This window comes from Eurosta solidaginis, chromosome 3 (assembly GCF_040869045.1).
Source record: "Eurosta solidaginis isolate ZX-2024a chromosome 3, ASM4086904v1, whole genome shotgun sequence".
Lineage (NCBI taxonomy): Eukaryota > Metazoa > Arthropoda > Insecta > Diptera > Tephritidae > Eurosta > Eurosta solidaginis.
Genome location: NC_090321.1, coordinates 166,093,297 through 166,113,027, shown reverse-complemented (window position 1 = coordinate 166,113,027; position 19,731 = coordinate 166,093,297). Strand labels below are relative to the sequence as shown.

General features: G+C 37.6%; 1 protein-coding gene across 7 annotated transcripts in view; it reads left to right on the top strand.

Annotated features, from left to right (window-relative positions):
• Positions 1-11,715: 11,715 nt before the first annotated feature.
• cg (combgap) overlaps positions 11,716-19,731 on the top strand; it is a 72,713-nt gene continuing 64,697 nt past the window's right edge. For 6 of the 7 annotated variants that reach the window (XR_010951113.1, XR_010951114.1, XM_067773758.1 and 3 more), the window contains exon 1: positions 11,717-12,624. Coding sequence is in view for 5 of the 7 variants with exons in the window: in XM_067773758.1 (XP_067629859.1) it covers positions 12,496-12,624 (129 nt within the window). In the remaining 2 variants the exon portion in view is untranslated. Of the gene's footprint in view, positions 12,625-19,731 lie in introns of all 7 variants that reach the window. The other variant, XM_067773754.1, reaches the window with a different exon arrangement.

Below are 19,731 nucleotides of genomic sequence, written 5' to 3'. Positions count from 1 at the left end.
AGAGCTCTTTTAGGTAGGCATTAGGGTGCTATGGGTAGCTGAAAATTGTTACTCCAGTTGAGTGTGGAGTCGTTTGGTTTACTTTTGGCGACTGGGCCTATTAGAAGAAGTATAAAATTTATTTAATATATTGATGCATACATTTTTGATTTATAAAAAAAAATATTTCTGTATATAAATATGTATCGAATTCATATGTTTGTATAATTGGGTTTTTTGTGAAAATTATCATATCCTGTAATTTTCGTCCAGAGTCCAAAAACTCACGAACAAAAATTTACTTTATAACGTTTCTTTCGCTTTGCAGCCCGACATTTTATTTAATTTTCCATAAATTGGTTTTTTTATACATTTTTTAACATTATGTTATGTAGTTGCATGCAGACATTTTTTTTAAGGTGTGATACGATTTGATTTAAATCTTTGTCTTATAAATGTATTTCTATTAAGTTCGAAAAAGAAAAAAGAAATGACAGCTTTTTTTTATCTTTAAGACACATGTCCTTTTTTTGTATGATTTACATTTTTTGGTACCTATCTGAGATAATTTTACTTTACCGCCTGGAAATATACACCTAAACCTATACATAATTTTGATGATTTTGTATGTAGTATTTTGCGTATGTGCTCTAGAAAATTTTTGTTACGAGCATATTTATGGTTATCCCGGCTGCATACCCTTGCTCTTTAGGAAAATTTTGTAAAATTCAAAGCCGGAAGTTTATGAAGCATTTGACTAAATTTTATCTCTATAGATAGTAAGTTTTTTTTTATTAAAATGTTATATTGAAAGAAAAATTTTTTTAATATGGTGTGCTAATTTGATCGGTTAGGGGGGGGGGGGGGGGGGGGAGGGGATGACGACAGGGTAGGTAAGAGGAGTCAGACGGAGGAGAGATAAAGGGGACCTGCTGATAGCCGAAATAATCGACCGGTCCAAGGTTGGGTGGGCTTCCTGCGAGGTGTGTGCATCTCTACAGGAAGAGGAGATGATTGTAACATACGCGCCGCATCAAGGTGGACAAGGGTTAAGGGCCCCGACTCCTCACACTGAGCTAGCTGGGGGCAATCCACCTTCATTTCGCAAAGGGGCGGATTCACACTAGGTGTACGTTACACCCTGGACCAGAAGCGGAAATAGAAAATTTTATTTCTTTCCAGAGATATTTGCAAAGAAAATTGAAAAGCAGAAAGGTGTTCTGCGCAAAAATACTATGGATCCCACAGTGGCGTAGTGAGTGGGGCGCCAAATGGTCCGAAAAGCAGAAATTCCTGGATAAATTGTATTTTTATTATAACTGATTTCTGGAAAAAATTTTCTATACTAAATATGCATGCACATATCCGGAACACTTGCGATATATTGTGGAATAATTGAAAGCATATATCTTTTTTTCACGTTCAACATTACGATGGGAATTATTAAAAAATGCTTTAACAAAAACTGTCAAACGTTAATCTGAAACACGATGGAGCGCCAGAATACAAGCGGCTAGCGTTATCGTTGATGGATTAGAGAATGTAGTAGAACAATTAGCAGAGGACTCTAACACCACAAGGGACACCAGAAGCGTCGCTAAAGCTCTGTTGCAAAATATACTAAATGTTAGTTTCATAACATTAGTACATTTCTGGTATGGAATCTTAAGTAGGATTGATCGTGTGCAGCTGAGATTACAAGGTCCGGGGATGATTTTTAGAGAAGCATATCATGATCTTAAATCATTAGCGACTGAACTATCCGAAATTCTAGACACTCTCTGTGAAGAAGCAATAGAAAAAGCGAAGTCTCTTTGTGGAAAATGGGATATTGATATAGTAAAACGTATAAGAAGGCGCCGCAAAATGCCCGCAGAATCGGCTAGAGATGTTGGTCTTTTCGCAGAATGTGAAATTTCTCACCTTATGAAAAGTGTTCTCTATCGTCTCCAATAATAAATACGTACAAGATTTACACAACTAAATGACTCAAAAACAAAAACAACTAAATGACCTTAATTTTATATTTGGATTTCGCTTAGACGTTGGAATTTGTTAAAAAAAGGATGATAACGAGTTAGAAAGAATATGTAAGAACTTGGGTGAATTTTATAATACAGATTTCGATTGAACAGAAAAATATTTTGCACCGGGCGCAAGAAAACCTCGCTACGCCACTGGGTCCCACCTCCGGTTTCAGGGCTATTTTTCGGTTTTTTGTTGAGCTAAAGTAAGGAATTACCAAAAATTTTATTTCTGTCGAAAGATATTTCCAAAAAACAGAAAAATGGCCCGGAGCGCTCCCATGCCTGGTTTTTCGGTACGAGATTAAACTCTAGTTAAAGTTGACTAGAGTACCTTGCCACTTTGTTCGATAACATAAAATGTTGCTGCTCATCTCAGCTTAAGCGGCCGAAGTGGCAGGGTTAAACTCAAGTCAACTTTTACTGGAGTTTAAAATCGCACTGAAAAACCCGGCCTAAGAGAGTCCGACATATCAAATGTGTTTTACTAAGAGTTATAATCTTGGCACAAACACCGGAAAGGTTCGTTGAGTTCGAACTTTGTTCTACATTGTTTTAAAGAAGAGGATTATAGTGTCTCGTAGTGCGACAGGGAACACTAAAGTTCACTTTGTTCAGAAGACATGGGCTTGAAATCGTTCCATTCAGTAGTTTTGTCATAAATATTACGCCAAGCATTTCCCTACGAGTAGCAAGTATTGGAAGTTTGATAACTTTTAATGGATTACTGTAAGGTGGAAGATTAAATAAAGAGTCCCATTAAAAATTCCTTAAGGCAAATAGTAAAAACTGTTTTCGTATTGATTCGAACCTGTCTGTATGGACTTGAAAACGCCGATTCCAGACTGTTGAGCCATACTCTAATATCGGTCTAACCAATGTTGTGAAGAGGGTTTTCGTAACGTACGGGTCGCTAAACTCTTTTGACCACCTTTTCACAAATGCTAAGACACCTTTAGCTCTATTGACAGTGGCACTTATATGAGTGTTGAAGCTAAGTTTGCAGATCATTGTTACTCCCAAGTCTAAAAAAACATTAACACTTTCAAGGTTTTGGTTGTTAATTGTGTAAGAAACTGGTTGTAAACTTCTACGCGAAAAACACATACATTTACATTTTTGAAGATTAAGCGGCAATGGTTCACATTGCACCAAGCTGCTAAGCAATTTAAATCAGTCTGAAGTAAAGAACGTTCTTCAATCGACGCTTAAGTCTTAAAAAGTTTTACATAATCAGCATAAATCAAGATTTTAGAATATTTTATAGTTGCAGAGCTATCATTTACAAATAGTAAAAACAGAATATGGCCAAGAAGGCTGCCCTGAAGAACACCCGATGTGACACTAATGATGCTCGAAAAAAATATTTTTAAAGATTACTCTTTTTGTTCTGCCACAGAGATAGAAGGAAATCCAACGAGTGGGACTAGGTTGAAACCCAAGCATGTCGAGTTTATATACAAGTAAAGAGTAGCATACTTTATCGAAGGCTTTACTAAAATGGGTGTATATAACGTCGGTGTGAAGATTTTCTCTGAACTCGTTCGAAATGTGAGTTGTGAACTCAAGTAAATTAGTTATGGTTGATTTGCCCCTACAAAACCCATGCTGAGAACTTGCAGTTAATGTTAAAATGGAAAATGTTAGGTGATTTGTAACGATTGCTTCGAACAACTTTGGAATAGCGGACAGTCTAGCTATACCACGATAGTTTTCAATGGACGACTTAATGTCACTTTTATGGAGAGGGATGATAAAGGATTCATTCCACGCCGTCGGGAAAATTCCATACTTCAAAGAAAGGTTAAACAGATCAGTAAGTTTGTAGATGATTTCTGGACATTTTTTAAGAAAGCATGTGGGAATTAAATCAGGGCCGTATGTAAAATATTATTTCAGGGTCTTTAGGTACAAAAAAACATCTTCAGGTAGTAAGTGTGGAGCAGGGGTGGAATTACTTGAATGCAGCGCATAAGAATATTTCCCAGGTGGCAAAGCAATCTTGCCGGAATAATTAGATTTGGAGAATTGAGCGAAGAAATTCGCAAATCCCTTGATTGTCGCTGTTACCATTAAACTTCATTGCGGAAGGAAAAACCTTTACCCCACGTTTAGAATTTACGAAACCATAAAAAAACAGCGGGTTGATAATAATTTTCTTCTCAATTTTACAGACGTAAGCTTTATAGCACTTTTTATAAGTTCAAAATACTTATGACGTAAAATAGCATAATGAACGTAACGGAATGTACGCTAGTCCATAATGTAATGATAGAAGGTGGAAGAAGATTTGACAGCTGTCATATCGAACGCCCTTAGCTCCAGGTTGTATTTTGGGAGTACAAGATAATGGGGCATAAAACAGGGCCCGATTTTTAAAGTAGTACTTAATTTAATACTTTTTTATTTAATGTTAGAATTGGATTGCAAAGTAAAGAAGCGATTTTAAATAATGAGCTAGTCTTCTTATATAATTTGAAGTGACGTGACTATTCAAAAATTTTAATTCTTTAATGATCCAGGCTAGCATTGGTTCATCATAGGAACAAATACATACTTTTCAAACAAGTTATAAACGATAATATTACAATAAAAAACGTTCTGATGCACGTCCGCATTATGTTGAGGCCAAGTTATTTTAGAAAGTTCTTGATTTAATATTTATTCTTATCCTCTTTGGTGTTACTGAATGAAAAATTTCATTGTGCCGCTGCCTAAAATGCGAGTGGGATTCAAGGCAAAATTTCCGTGGCGTGGTGTTGGTAACTTTTGATGTTAAGGCATGTACTGCCTGTGGTGAATTTGCTAAAATGCAGTATTCGCTGTTGCTTTTATATGCAAATATGCCTTTCACGATTACTTGATGGTATACTTATCGACCTATCCTAATAGGAGGGTAGTAGTTAATAAAGCCGTATCTGAACAAAGTCGTTAATAAAGTCGTATCTCAGGACACCGATTAAGGAGGTCGTAACTGAAAAATTATTTTTTTTTTGTCAACAAAGCTTCGAACTTAGCTTAATTTCCTGTTCACAATTTGCAAAGACATAAATTAGTAAACCAGAATATTGATGCATGTGTATTCTATAGTATAGTTTCCATTTAACCAATTTTCAAAAGAAACTGATCTAAATTTAGTTCATATCTCTGCTGTCAAATTTTTTTATTTCAATTACAACCATTTGAAGTCCACTTACTTAACAGCTGAACGGATGATTGGTATCTAAATGAGTTTGATTCTAAGTTACGACTAGGAAATAAGGAAGGTTTTACTAACTGATCCACAAGGCCAAAATTAAATCAAAATAATAATTCAGGGATTTGTATATAATTTTTTTTTTACTTTATTCAAAGAAATGTTCTAAATGTACCACACGAATTATTACCTTATTTATTTTGAAACTTCTAAAAGCTCTTTTCCGTTTAAGTACCCATGTAATAGTTCCGGATAATCCGTTAATTTGGAATAATCAGAACACGTTCCTTTGATACTACTTCACGAGGTCCGAGTGTTCCAAATAAGAATATAAATAATATTCCAAATATAAAAACTTAAATAGAGACGAATGTACCGAACATGCGGAATGAATAAGTAAGAGTAAAATATGTATTTCGTTATGGCATTTCTAGTGTTGTTTTTTTTTAAATTTCTAGTCCAGTTTTTGATGTTCAACCATGATATAAAATTTCGATTTCGGTTTCTTATGTTAGTACGTTTAGTTTCGTTCTATTTCTACTACTAACATTAAAAAAACAACGCAGCCATAGGTATAAAATCTATATGACATTAATTTATTTTGTCCTGGATTCCAAGCTAGAAAAACTTGCGAAACTTTATCGGCATTTTAATATAAGAGCAAAATACAGAGAAAATAAAGTAGTATCATATAGGTGTTAGCTGGCTGTTCATATTTTTTGTTATTCGATTTTTTAAATGAATATGTTATTAAGTCTGATTTTCTAAGGACACATTTAAAACAAAGGTAGTTTGAAACACATCCGCGTGCAAAAACAAACCTTACTTTTCTATTCTCCGGCCAATCGCGCTGTCAGCTAGGTATGGCAACGGAGGAATATAAACAGCCCAATTCTAAATATTCCCTCGGTATTTTGTTTTTGTGGATTATTTTATTCCCGCGGAAAAATTCTATAAATATCTCTCCTCTTTGATTGGGCCAAGGCGAATTCATTACAGGTGGTGTTATCATCAGCTGATTGCTTCTTCTTGTTAATTTTCCATACAGCGCCTTGTACTACAACATGGCAGTTAATCGAAATCAATGAACATTTTATTTTGACTTGACATTCTTGAATTGGTTAAATTCGCTTTGCCACCACCTAGTATAGATTCGCCTTGGATTGGGCTCAAAGATTCCCCACATGTAGAAATTCACATTGGTCTGAGGCATTGTTTATTATTATTATTATTATTATTATCTACCGGACATAGTCCTCACAGATATGTAACAACTTAAACAAAAATTATCGAGATAGAAAAATATATGGTAATAATTTATTGTTATTTATGTTCTAAATGTACCACACGAATTATTACCTTATTTATTTTGAAACTTCTAAAAGCTCTTTTCCGTTTAAGTACCCATGTAATAGTTCCGGATAATCCGTTAATTTGGAATAATCAGAACACGTTCCTTTGATACTACTTCACGAGGTCCGAGTGTTCCAAATAAGAATATAAATAATATTCCAAATATAAAAACTTAAATAGAGACGAATGTACCGAACATGCGGAATGAATAAGTAAGAGTAAAATATGTATTTCATTATGGCATTTCTAGTGTTGTTTTTTTTTAAATTTCTAGTCCAGTTTTTGATGTTCAACCATGATATAAAATTTCGATTTTGGTTTCTTATGTTAGTACGTTTAGTTTCGTTCTATTTCTACTACTAACATTAAAAAAACAACGCAGCCATAGGTATAAAATCTATATGACATTAATTTATTTTGTCCTGGATTCCAAGCTAGAAAAACTTGCGAAACTTTATCGGCATTTTAATATAAGAGCAAAATACAGAGAAAATAAAGTAGTATCATATAGGTGTTAGCTGGCTGTTCATATTTTTTGTAATTCGATTTTTTAAATGAATATGTTATTAAGTCTGATTTTCTAAGGACACATTTAAAACAAAGGTAGTTTGAAACACATCCGCGTGCAAAAACAAACCTTACTTTTCTATTCTCCGGCCAATCGCGCTGTCAGCTAGGTATGGCAACGGAGGAATATAAACAGCCCAATTCTAAATATTCCCTCGGTATTTTGTTTTTGTGGATTATTTTATTCCCGCGGAAAAATTCTATAAATATCTCTCCTCTTTGATTGGGCCAAGGCGAATTCATTACAGGTGGTGTTATCATCAGCTGATTGCTTCTTCTTGTCAATTTTCCATACAGCGCCTTGTACTACAACATGGCAGTTAATCGAAATCAATGAACATTTTATTTTGACTTGACATTCTTGAATTGGTTGAATTCGCTTTGCCACCACCTAGTATAGATTCGCCTTGGATTGGGCTCAAAGATTCTCCACATGTAGAAATTCACATTGGTCTGAGGCATTGTTTATTATTATTATTATTATTATTATTATTATTATTATTATTATTATTATCTACCGGACATAGTCCTCACAGATATGTAACAACTTAAACAAAAATTATCGAGATAGAAAAATATATGGTAATAATTTATAAATACAACGACATTATAACAAAAATTTTTTGTAAAAAATTCGCTACGGCTTAAATAAAACTACATGTAAAAACATTTATATAGTAATACGAATACTGAAACATATTAATTGAAAAGAAAGTAATCAATAACATCAGCTTTAAAATGTTCTTTACATGAGCTAAAATCGGCATGATTGCAAACAGAGTTACATAAGGAGATCATTCTGTGAATAGGTTCATTATTTCCAAAATTCGTTCTACGCGTTTGGACGTAGAAAATGTATTTGTCCCTTAGACACCTTTCAGGTGCATAGAAGGGGAGAAGAAAAAGTAGTTCCGGAGAATCGATTTTGTTGTCGTAAATGTCTTTGATAAAGAAAATACCACAAATTTTCCTTCGAGTATTAAGGCACTGAATATTTAAAATTCTACATCTTAGTGCATAAGATGGCATCGATTCAAAAGTGAACATTCGTCGAAGCGCGAATTTAGTGAATCTCCTTTGAACTCTTTCTAACCGGCTGGAATGTGTTACAAAGTCTGAGTCCCAAATGATGCAGGCATATTCCAAAGTGGATCTTACAAGGCTAATGTAAAGACTTTTCAGCGTTAGCGGATCAAAAAAGTCTTTGGAATTACGTTTGAGAAAGCCGAGTTTTGAATTGGCAGCACTGATTATGTACTCCCTATGAAAGTCGAATCTAAGCTTCGAGTCTAAGTATACTCCTAAATCCTTAACAGTAGTTGTACGATTGAATGAGTCGCTATCGTTAAAGTAATAGCTGTTCATTATGCATGCGTTTCTCCGAGTGAATGTGATAATGTTACACTTGGAGAAGTTCAAGAAAAGACCGTTACTATTACACCATTTTATCAATTCCAAGATGTCTTGCTGTAGCTCTATGCAGTCGCTAATGTGTTTAACTCTGTAATAAAGTTTTAGGTCATCAGCGTACATCAGGCAACTACAAAATTTAAAACATTGGCAGATATCATTTATAGATAAAGAAAAAAGTAAAGGGCCCAGATGACTACCTTGTGGTACTCCTGATGTAACGATTATAGGCTTGGAGAGATTGCTGCCGATCTTTACTATTAATTTCCTGTTTTGGAGATACGACTCAAGCCAACTTAGGGCGTTGGAGTGGATTCCGAGTTTCTCGAGTTTATTAAGTAAAAGATTATGATTGAGACTATCGAAAGCTTTTACGAAATCAGTGTACAGAGTGTCCACTTGTTCGCCGTCCTCAATCGCATTAACCACAAAATTAACAAATATTGTGAGATTTGTGCTGATGGATCTCCCTGGATAAAAACCATGCTGTTGAGGAACAATATAGTTTTTAATAACTGCAAATAGCTGGTCATTTACAATTTTGTCCAGCAGCTTTGGGATGATGGATAGCTTGGCAATGGGTCGATAGTTGTCTACCTTGTTTCGAGGGCCAGACTTATAAATTGGCGATAAGAATGCCACTTTCCATTCGTCAAGGAAATTACCACATTCAAGGGACTTGTTAAAGATTTTAGTAAGAGGCGGATAGAGTGAAACCGCACAATTCTTTAAGAAAAAGGGTGGCAGAAGATCGTATCCAGCCCCCTTAGATACATCAAGGTTCATAAGGGACTCCAGGACTTCTTCCTCTGTAACCGTGAACTGACCAATATTTACAGACTCCGCTATGGCAGTTGTATCACATGACGTACTAACTGTCCGGAACCTGTTAAATACCGACCCGAAGAAGTCGGCAAAGAGCTCACATGCTTCCTGAGTTGAGGAAGCAACTTTGCCTCCAAACTCCATTGATTTCGGCATACCGTTATATTTTCGTTTTGAGTTAATAAAAACCCAAAAAGACTTCGGGTTGGCTTTTATGTTAGTCTCAAGCGAATTAATATATTTATCATGAAGGAACTTGGATAGGCATTCAAATTTCTTCCTGCACTCAGCAAATTTTGCTTCGTCATCAGCAGAGCCAGTTTTCTTAAATTTTTTATGCGCTTTGTTTCGTTGGTTTTTTAACCTCAAAAGTTCTTTTGTGTACCATGGGAGATTGAAAGATCTCTTTTTTCTGTGGGCTGGGACGTATAAGTTAAGGCTTTCTTCTACTACGCTCTTGAACTTTATATACATATTTGATAAGTCTAATTGCTCAAAGATTAAATTCCAATCAATGGAGTCGAAAAACGCATTCAGAGCCGTAAAATTCGCCTTATAAAAATTGAAATAGTACTCGGGTTCAATGGAGTTATTATCGTATTTATAGAAAGAGAACTGGATAGAGATTGCTTTGTGATGAACCGATTCACAGGTGAGTGGCATATCACACTTATAAATATCACAGGATATATCATTGTTTATAAAAATTAGATCTAACACTCTGTTTAAATCATTTCCAATGTCGTTAATTTGAGATAGGTTAAAGGAGTACAATGTATCACAAAGTAAGTCCTCGACATCCTTTTTAGATGTAAAGGGGGTTAAAAAGCCGTCATCAGGATCTCTCACCCATTGAATAGAACCCAGATTAAAGTCACCCAAAATACAGGGCGTTTGGTGAGGTAATAGAGAATCAATAATAAAGCTGATATTATCAATATGTGACTTGTACATTCCATAATTGTTATTTGGTGGGATGTAACTAGCAATAAAGAAAATTTCATTTATACTATCAAGGAACGTTTCTCCTATATTTACAGAAATACAAATTTGCTCAATGTTGGCATCATTAACGTGTAGTTGCACTTCACGACTTGCCAGAGAAGATGCTACAGCCACCAAAATACCGCCCCCTCTTGTTACCCCCGGTTTCAGTACTCTGTCCCTTCGATAGACATTATAAAAACGATCAAAAAGCTCTGATGATAAAAAATCTGCAGTCAGCCAAGTTTCCACGAGTATGATGACATCAAAGTCGTGGGTTGCTGCCGATTGAAAAAGCTCATTTGTTTTTGTACGCAGACCACGGGCATTGTGATAATATATTAGGAGCTTTGGATTTGTGATAGGCGCATCACTCACTGTCCTCCCTCTGTCGAGACAAACTTTTGAAAAAACTCAAACGGCCGGATTTTGACATTTGACGGCCACAGCCCCGAGTCCATAATTTTTGCTCTATCTGAGGACGGAACTCCAATTTTGAAGTTTACTTTACTTACTGTCTCTACCGCTACATCTTTTTTTATTAATTTATAGCATGATATAGTTTTCTTTGATGCAAGTATGTTTTGCTATATACGTAGCGATGTCAGTAGTTTCTACGGACGGTTTGAACGATCCTACATGAAACCATTCCAGACGAGCAGCGACATCAAGCTCACAACTTGTTCTAGTACCAACAACAACTTTACGTGCATTATTGGTGTTAGCGGCAGCAGAATTATTTTCAAAAGCATTGGTATTGGTATTAGCAGTAGCAGATTTATCACGAGCACGCTCACTGGTGGTAGCGGACGGTGACGAAGCGACAGACGCAAATGGAGGGATAGGTGCAGCGGGAGCTGTTGTTGTTGTTGTTAAAGACGATGTGTTATTAGCTGTCTGTACCACCGACCCAGACCGAGAACTGTTGAGGGGAAGAACAGCAGACTGCGAACTATATAGTTTGGCAGCTTAAATTGAGGCTATGTTGCGAATAGATTGGAAGGCAGAGAAATTGGCAGTCGAATGACATATAATGAAGCAATGGTGTTCGGAGTTTTTCCAAAGTTAAAAAAATTAGTTAAAAGCTTTAATATAAATAAAAATATTGTTTTAATAACAACAAAAACGCTTTATATATTCTATATATACATAAATTCGTAAGGATTACCTCACTTTAAAATTTGAGTTAAATAATCTATAGTTTTTTTTGGAACTGAATGTGCGAATTTTCACCGATCAGCTGTTAGTTGCGCTACTTGGTAAGATGTACAATGGTCTGAGGTCTTATTTTTAAAAAGTATTTAGAGCTTCACATGCAACTCTGTACGCTGCTGAATGTTCGATGCTTCGCCACCTATCCGTGAAAATCATACCAAGTATTCTTTTCGTGTGACATTTTTTCTACGAATCCTGTGCTGGCCATTTTTCTCAGAATATTGTGTTTAATGGTTAAGAACAAAATAATTTACCAAAAACTTAATGCAACAAAAATAGTGTCACCACAAGATTTATGTACAAAATAGTTGTTAGCTGCTGAATAGATCGCGGGCGTGCTGAATGTACATTCGTCTCCACGAGTTAATGCGAAAAACGAGTCTAAGCTGATTCCAGAAAGCTATTTCAAAATGGCGTCAGTGATTTTTGGTGGAATTTCAGTGTATGTTTAGCAACTTTTACGCGGTAATAATGGAGTTAAAAATCTAAAAATTGTGTATAAACTAATATTAAATTTAAATAGTGCAATAAAATCATAAAATTACCGTAAGCGAACGTGCCTTTGAATTTTCTCTAATTGATAATGATAATTCGTGTAAAAATGGCGCATGTAGCTGGAAACGCGAGCTAATTTTCCTTTGATAAATTTTTCAAGTTATGTTAATGCGTTCAACGCTTATCTATCGAGAAATCAGCCAACATATTGGTGAACGCTGAAAGTTCCATTCCTTGTTGACAGTATTTGACAAGTGGCAAAGTGGTACAGTCCGAGTTGGGTCGCAGCATACATCACTTTTTATTGCCAGCGTGGGAACATACAGATAAATAATATATTGTGTGCTTATTAAAAATAAAGAAAATCATCTAAGCAACACAGAGTAACTTAAAATTCGTATGATAAAGTGAAAAAGGCGGGCAAAGCTAATTACAATCATCGCCAAAATGTGTGCAGCACATAGTAACCCACAACAGAGCTTCGGCGGCTATACTTGGGGCTTCGCAGACAATACTCGTACGGAGTCTGTCTTGGAAATTCCGGCAAATATAAATTATACAGTCAGCAGCGAATCTGTAAGTGATAATAAACCTGACTATTATTTTTGTTTTAATTTGTTGATATCTGTTCCAACTCTAGATAACATTTAAAAGCGTTTTTTCCTGTGCCAATACTAATGTAATGTTTTAGAAACCTACTATCTCACTTGGTCTCTGTGTACACGGACACCTTCCACTCCCCCTACTGATTTGTGCTTTTCATGCATACTCGTACACGTAGTGCGTGTACTTTTTAATGGAAGTGCATATACGTACATACGCTATATATATGCACGTATATAGATTTTATATGCATGTGTACACAGTGTCTGAACATAAGTGCGGATGATTGTATGTGACTATACGTATACGAGGTTTTATGTAACGACACCATTGTATTAACGCTTTGTCACATGCATAAGTGGGCATTGGCATTTGTTTTGTATTCACATATTTTTCGTTTTGATAATGACTTGAGATTAGAATTTAAAACGAAAATATTGAAAATCATAGCCATATACATATTTCTTCATACATATATATATGTATATTTGAATAGAAGATTAATTTTAAAATGGCGACTACTTAAATTCGCTTCGTTTTGGGCAAATTGTGGCGGACATGGCGAGGCACTTAAAGCCACGCGCAAGGTTGCATTTTTTCGTCAAAACTTCGCTACAAATTGCGAAAAGTGTTCGGGAAGCAATCAGCACTATCGTCAGTTCATGCCACAAAAATTCGTGAGCATGGAACGTTTTCAACCCATTGAATGGATGGGAATTTCGTTTGGTAAGTGGATTCAATCAGATTTTTTTTTGCCTCTGTTTGAAGAATTTGTGTAAATGCAACACTGTACACAATATCAGAGGCAATTACACACACACGCACCGCATTTTGGCTTTGCTGAATTCACACAAAGAAATGCATGGATGGATGTGTTGTATATTTTGTATTGTCGATTTTTTGGCGCAAAAATATACTGGTAAAAGTTCAATTGTGGCAAGATGCGCGCTCTCTGTTTGCGATGTGTGTGTAAAAGGAGATTTGTATTTGTTTGTTTACATTTTCCCGTTGTAAGTAGTCTGATTGGACATGCTTCATTTGTAAACTGATGGCCTTTGAAAAAAAAGGAGGGAGTCGGGTGCGCAACACCTTAGCCTGTGAAGTTTGAAATTGAATTGCTCTGTCTATAAAGGATGGTTCTAACAAAACGCATCTAAGTATGTTGCACTATACTTTTTTGTTCAAATATTTCGAACCCATCGGAAATCTTATACGAATCTATTCGTAGTGCTTGCGGATATAATAATAAAACCAACGGCTTGCCTAGGATGCCCGGTTTTAAACAGCATTTCAACGCTAGGTAATAGTCTGTTGTTGTTGTTGTTGGTGTTGTTGTTGTTGTAGCGATTAGGTTACTCCCCGAAGGCTTTGGGGAGTGTTATCGATGTGATGGTCCTTTGCCGGATACAGATCCGATACGCTCCGGTAACACAGCACCATTAAGGTGCTGGCCCGACCATCTCGGGAACGATTTATATGGCCACATTGAACCTTCAGGCCATCCCTCCCTCCCCACCCCCAAGTTCCATGAGGAGCTTGGGGTCGCCAGAGCCTCGTCTGTTAGTGAAACGGGATTCACCGCTCGAAGGTGAGGTTGACAATTGGGTTGGAGAAGCTATATATTGCGCTACACAACCCCTTAAATCCCGTAATAGTCTAGTTGAGGGGTCGACTGCTAATACGCTATCAAAAATATCGAGAGAGGTGTCAAACAACGCGTCCTGACATCAGTATTAATAATCCGAAGGCGGAAAATAAAAATTTTAACGCGTTCAAAAGATATTCAGACCAATTCTAAATATTCTCGCGGAAATTTGTTCTCGCGGATTTTTTTATTCCCGCGGAAAAATTCCTTGAATTCTGTTCTCCTAGGGAGAACAATAATTGGGGAACAGGAATTTCGAATTTTCGAAGTCAGCTGTTTTGTCAATTGAAATTTCGTTGCACATTTCTTATTTTGTTTAAAAGATTAAAAAGTTTAATTATTGTTGCAAATTTGTTGGAAATTAAGAAATAAAATATAAACAATGCGCAGTATTAATTGCATTTCATGTGGTATTCACTGAAATTAATAATGAATTGGTGCCACAGCAACATCAGCAGCGGAACATAAGAAGAAGACGGCCGCATAACACAAATCTGCCGGAGTTGCCGGCTTTCGTTCAGCAAAGCAATTTTCTGGCGGCCAAGTTGAGTTGAATTCCTACTTCTTCATATGCCAAAAGCTATTTAAGCCTTATTAAAAATCCTTGCACAATTTCTGGATGGCTGCATCAAATATGTATACCAAGAGCTCTACCGTTGCTTATGATATACTTTTCGACTTAAAATAAATATTGTGGTTGTTGTTGTTGTTGTTGTTGTTGTTGTTGTTGTTTTTGTTGTATTAACAGTGAGAATATTGGGGTATAATGTAAATACATAATTTAGCACAAGTTTGTACAAATAAGTGTTCTTTCTTAAAAGAACCAATATCCTTTAACTATTTTGATGCATTCCCTTTAATTTAACTAGTGAAAAAACTCCTATGAAATGGTAGAGAAATCTCCCTCTCCCTCACATTCATAATACCTACTTTTCTCCCATACCCGGTTTCCGCTTTTTCGAACATTGTTCAGAATAGTAGGAAAGGGAGAAGTGAAAAAACTCACAAGGAATTTTTATTTAGAATACGAGGAATGGGAGAAGGGAAAAAACTCGCACGGAATTTTCGTTTAGAATTGGGCTGATTAACGAAAAACCGAAAAAAGACCCGCGGGTACCTCCGAAACCGGGGGTCGGATCCATAGTATTTTCGGGCAGAACACATTTCTGCGTTGGCGGCCTTTGGCCGCCCTTATAAAAAATAACCCTGGGCTACGCCATGCCAAGTCCGGGTGTGGGGTATAACCGTGGCTACCGCCACGGTGTTGCACAATTTTTTTTGGGGGTACACACAACAACCACATAGAAATCGCCAACTTCAACTGCAAATATCTTCGGACAGAGATATTTAATATTAAAAGTGAAAATGTACCTGAATATCTAAGTAAAAACGTAGTATTAGTTAAGCAAACACATAACATTAATACAAGGAATAAACACAATTTCAAACTGCCTTTATTCAGAACTGAAATAGATCAGCAAAATATTTTTTATAAAGGTCTAAAAAGTTTCAATGAACTGCCTATAGATATAAAAAGTTGTAATGAAATCGGGGCTTTTAAAGCAAAACTTTATGAATATTGTAAAACCTTAGCAATAAGATAGTAAATTGTAATATAATTTAATTTATGAATTAGGCTTTTTTGCCGTAATAAATAAATGAAATGAAATGAAAATGAAAATGAAAAATTTTTCTTTTCCGCCATCGGATTATTGTTCTCGAGATTAATACGCGTCTTTTGACACCTCTCTCGATATTTTTGGTAGCGTATTAGCAGTCGACCCCTCAACTAGACTATTACCCAACGCTAATTTATTTTCGAATGTCAAAAGGTTTTGACAGGCTTGCGGACTTCTTCAGTTCGTTTCTTTTAAATTATGTGAACTTACCGGGATGCGTAGAACAAAATGATTCACTAAAGTCACGTCAAAGACCTTGTGACTGTCACAAGGAACGATCGCTTGATTGACGATCGAGCGGCAAATTATATGTTATCTCCGAGTGATGCACCCTCCTTTACCAGGAACCCAGTAAATATGTGTGGTCAAGCCTGAGCGAAGTTTTTCCAATGCTTCTTTGCATTCCGGAACACTTCTTGATGAAGTACTGCGTGAAATTATTGCCTAAATCTCGGCCTGACTATCAATATATAAATTGGCTCGACTGCAACTTAAACACGTTTTCTCCAGAATTTCTGCTCAGAGGATCTACTTATTTCTGGCTCGACACAGTAAACAGCAGACCCAACCCCTTCCTTTAATTTGGAACCATCTATGTACACGTGTATAGCATATCTTTAATTTTTGCACTCCTGCACCAACGCTCCGGCTCCATTGTGGCCCCGATATCTCTTTCGAAGCTCTGGCACGCGACCATATGTTCCGTTTGCCCGATATTAGATGGCGCTATACTGCTGTGCCAATGAGGCCTGTACTCAAGCTACACCGAGCCCTTAAAGCCCGAGTTAAAGTTGACATAGTCATAACCATATTTTTACTTATCCATATCAAATTGGCATCAGTTATTGGTGCCTTAACCTAAAAATCGTAAAAATTTCATAAAAATGAAGAAAACGCAAAAAATTACAAACATATGTTACCTAAAATAAGTCTCTTAGTCAAAACCATTATTCCATCATGGTCAAAACGTATAAAAAACAATAAATAAAATCTACAAAAAAGTTAATAAATTTTCCAACTCAAATATTTTTAGGTTACGGATATGGCTAAAAACCAAAAACTAATTGGTTTGCTATGATATGGTTATGGCAAGCATACTCTGCATACCCTCACAAGGTTTTGGTATACGTACTTTTTTGTGTCGCTGCCAACCAAACAAGAAACCGATAGTGAAGTATGATTTTGACAATTGCCGTAAATATACAATGAGAGAGTTTGGGTGATAGGCCCCACGTGCATCCTAGCATCCTCTTGCATGCACAGAGTGCTGCGAGGCTTTCTTCGCTCTCTGTTCCACATGGAGTTTCCACGACATCTTACTCTCTAGTATAACTCCTAGATACTTTGTGCTATATTTTTCTTGCAGGGTAACCCCTCCAAGCCAAGGCTTAGTCCAATTAGGAACATCATATTTCCTAATAAATAATACTATATTGGGGGTTTCCTAGCGGTTAACCCGACTCGAGATGCCCAGACATGTACATCCCGAAGTGCGTGATCCATCAGATGGCTTAGTGTTGTTAGGCACCTGCCGCTTATGATGACAGAAACGTCATCTGCATATGCCGTAAGTTTGACTGTTCCTCCGTCGAACCGCCTAAGCAATTGGTTTATAACCAGTGTCCGTAGCATTGGTGATAAAACCCCACCCAGTGGCATTCCTCTATTTACAGATTTCGTTGCCTCGCACAGACCCCATTGCGATGTGATTATTCTGCAGCTTAACATGGAGCAGATCCAATTTGCTAAAGCTAGATGAAATTAATCGAGTTGAGACTGTCCATGATTGCTCTTTTCGAGACATTGTTGAAAGCTCCGGCAATGTCCAGAAAAACTCCTAGGGCATTCATAACCACCATATGCAAGCATGTTGTGCTGAAGAGAATAATTCCTCGTTCATTTTGATTTTATATACAAGTCTATTAATCTCTCTGGGGTTTTGACTAGAAAAGATTTCAAACTAATAGGCCTGTAGACTACTCGACCCGTGCTCCAAGATTGCGGGACGTGGTTCAGTTTTATGTAACCCTCAAACATTATTCTTAGCCATTCTATAATCGTTGCCTCGGCCATCTGCAGCATAGCAGGGAATATCCCATATGGGCCCGTATGCCGGCATTATTTCTTCCGTAAAAAAACATGCCCGATATCGTATAAGGATGGATTGGATATATAAGTTTTTCAACCTGAATCATTAAAAAGAAAGAAGACAGTACTTGGCGCTTCCCAAGGCAGTCGGTTCTATGTACCGGAGCGACTCGGGTTTTTTCCCGACCAAGGACTGTCATTTCAGTGTGACCCCATTTAATTTGTTTCGTCCCTCCCACAAATTGTCATCCTCCCAGCAGCTCCTTGCAGCAGGACTGCTACATATTCTCTTACTCCGGGAAATTATCGAACCCAATCCGGGTCCGTCTCCTGATCCCGGTCCTGAGAAATGGTTTTGTTGCATTTGCCAGAAAAGAATCTTTTTAGGACGGTCATACTCTGTTCAGTGTCTCTCGTGCAAGGGATGGTTGCATCGGACAGATTGTTCTGGGCTTGATCCCAAAACCCGACGTCCACGTAACTTTTATAAATCTTTTGTGGCTCCTTGCTGCTCACGCCCAAGGGCGTCCCGTAGTCTACGCCTAAGCGTATCCCCACTACCTTCCAGGAGCTTCGCTGCTCATCAAGCCACAACAAGTACCCGCTGCTGCTCGCGCCCCACGGCGCCAACAACTCAAACAGCTGATACCACTCATAACTACTACCTTCGTAGTAGAGCTGGTAGCAATGCTGAGCATCAGCCCCTGCCCCCGTCTTCTTCCCCCCTCTTTTCTGGCAGCAATCGTGCAGGTCAGGGAAACAGACTCTTAGTCCCTGCCTCCGTTTGCACCGTCTGCCAGCACAGAATATATTGGTTTGCCACATCCGCTCAATGCAGCTCCTGCCTTGGGTGGTGCCACTTTCCTAGATGTTCTGGTCTCCGCGACGACAAACCCTCGACGGGTTTCATCGCGCCATGTTGCCAGGTCGCAAACCCAAATCATCCGGGTACCCCAATGCTTGCCCAAGGGCGCCCAGTCCCAAGGCCACAACAGCAATTGCGTCCTGGCCTTCCACAACCTAGGCGTAGTCACCCGTCACTTACCCCTAGAGTGGCGGCGTCACCCCTCATGCACTTCAGAATTCTGCAGTTCAACTGTAATGTACTAACTGGGAAGATTACGGAGATAGTCGATTTCATGAAGCGGCACAACATCCGCATTGCTGCGATTCAAGAGACTAAACTCACAGCAAGATCTGCATTGCAGACCTGCTCTGGTTATAATGTCCACAGGAAAGACCGCGAGAGCGGAAATGGAGGCGGCCTCGCGTTTATTATACACCACTCTGTGCAATATTATATATTTGATCCTGGCATCGACCGCAGGGACAATGTCTTAGAACGTCAAGGCCTATCTGTCCGGTCAGGCGATGCAAATCTAGAAATCATCAACATCTACATCCCTCCTGTCACCTGTTGCCCCAGTGGATACCGCCCTAATATCGAGGCCTTACTCACTGGCAACAATCGCATTATCTTAGGCGATTTCAATGCCCATCACGACCTATGGCATTCAAACTTGCGGGCGGACAGTAGGGGTGAGATGTTGGCGGATCAAATAGACGAAACGACGTTCTGCACAATAAACGGAGACGCCCCCACACGTATGGTAAGAAGCTGTCATAGCTCACCAGATATCTCAATCGTGAGCGCAGAACTCGTAAACT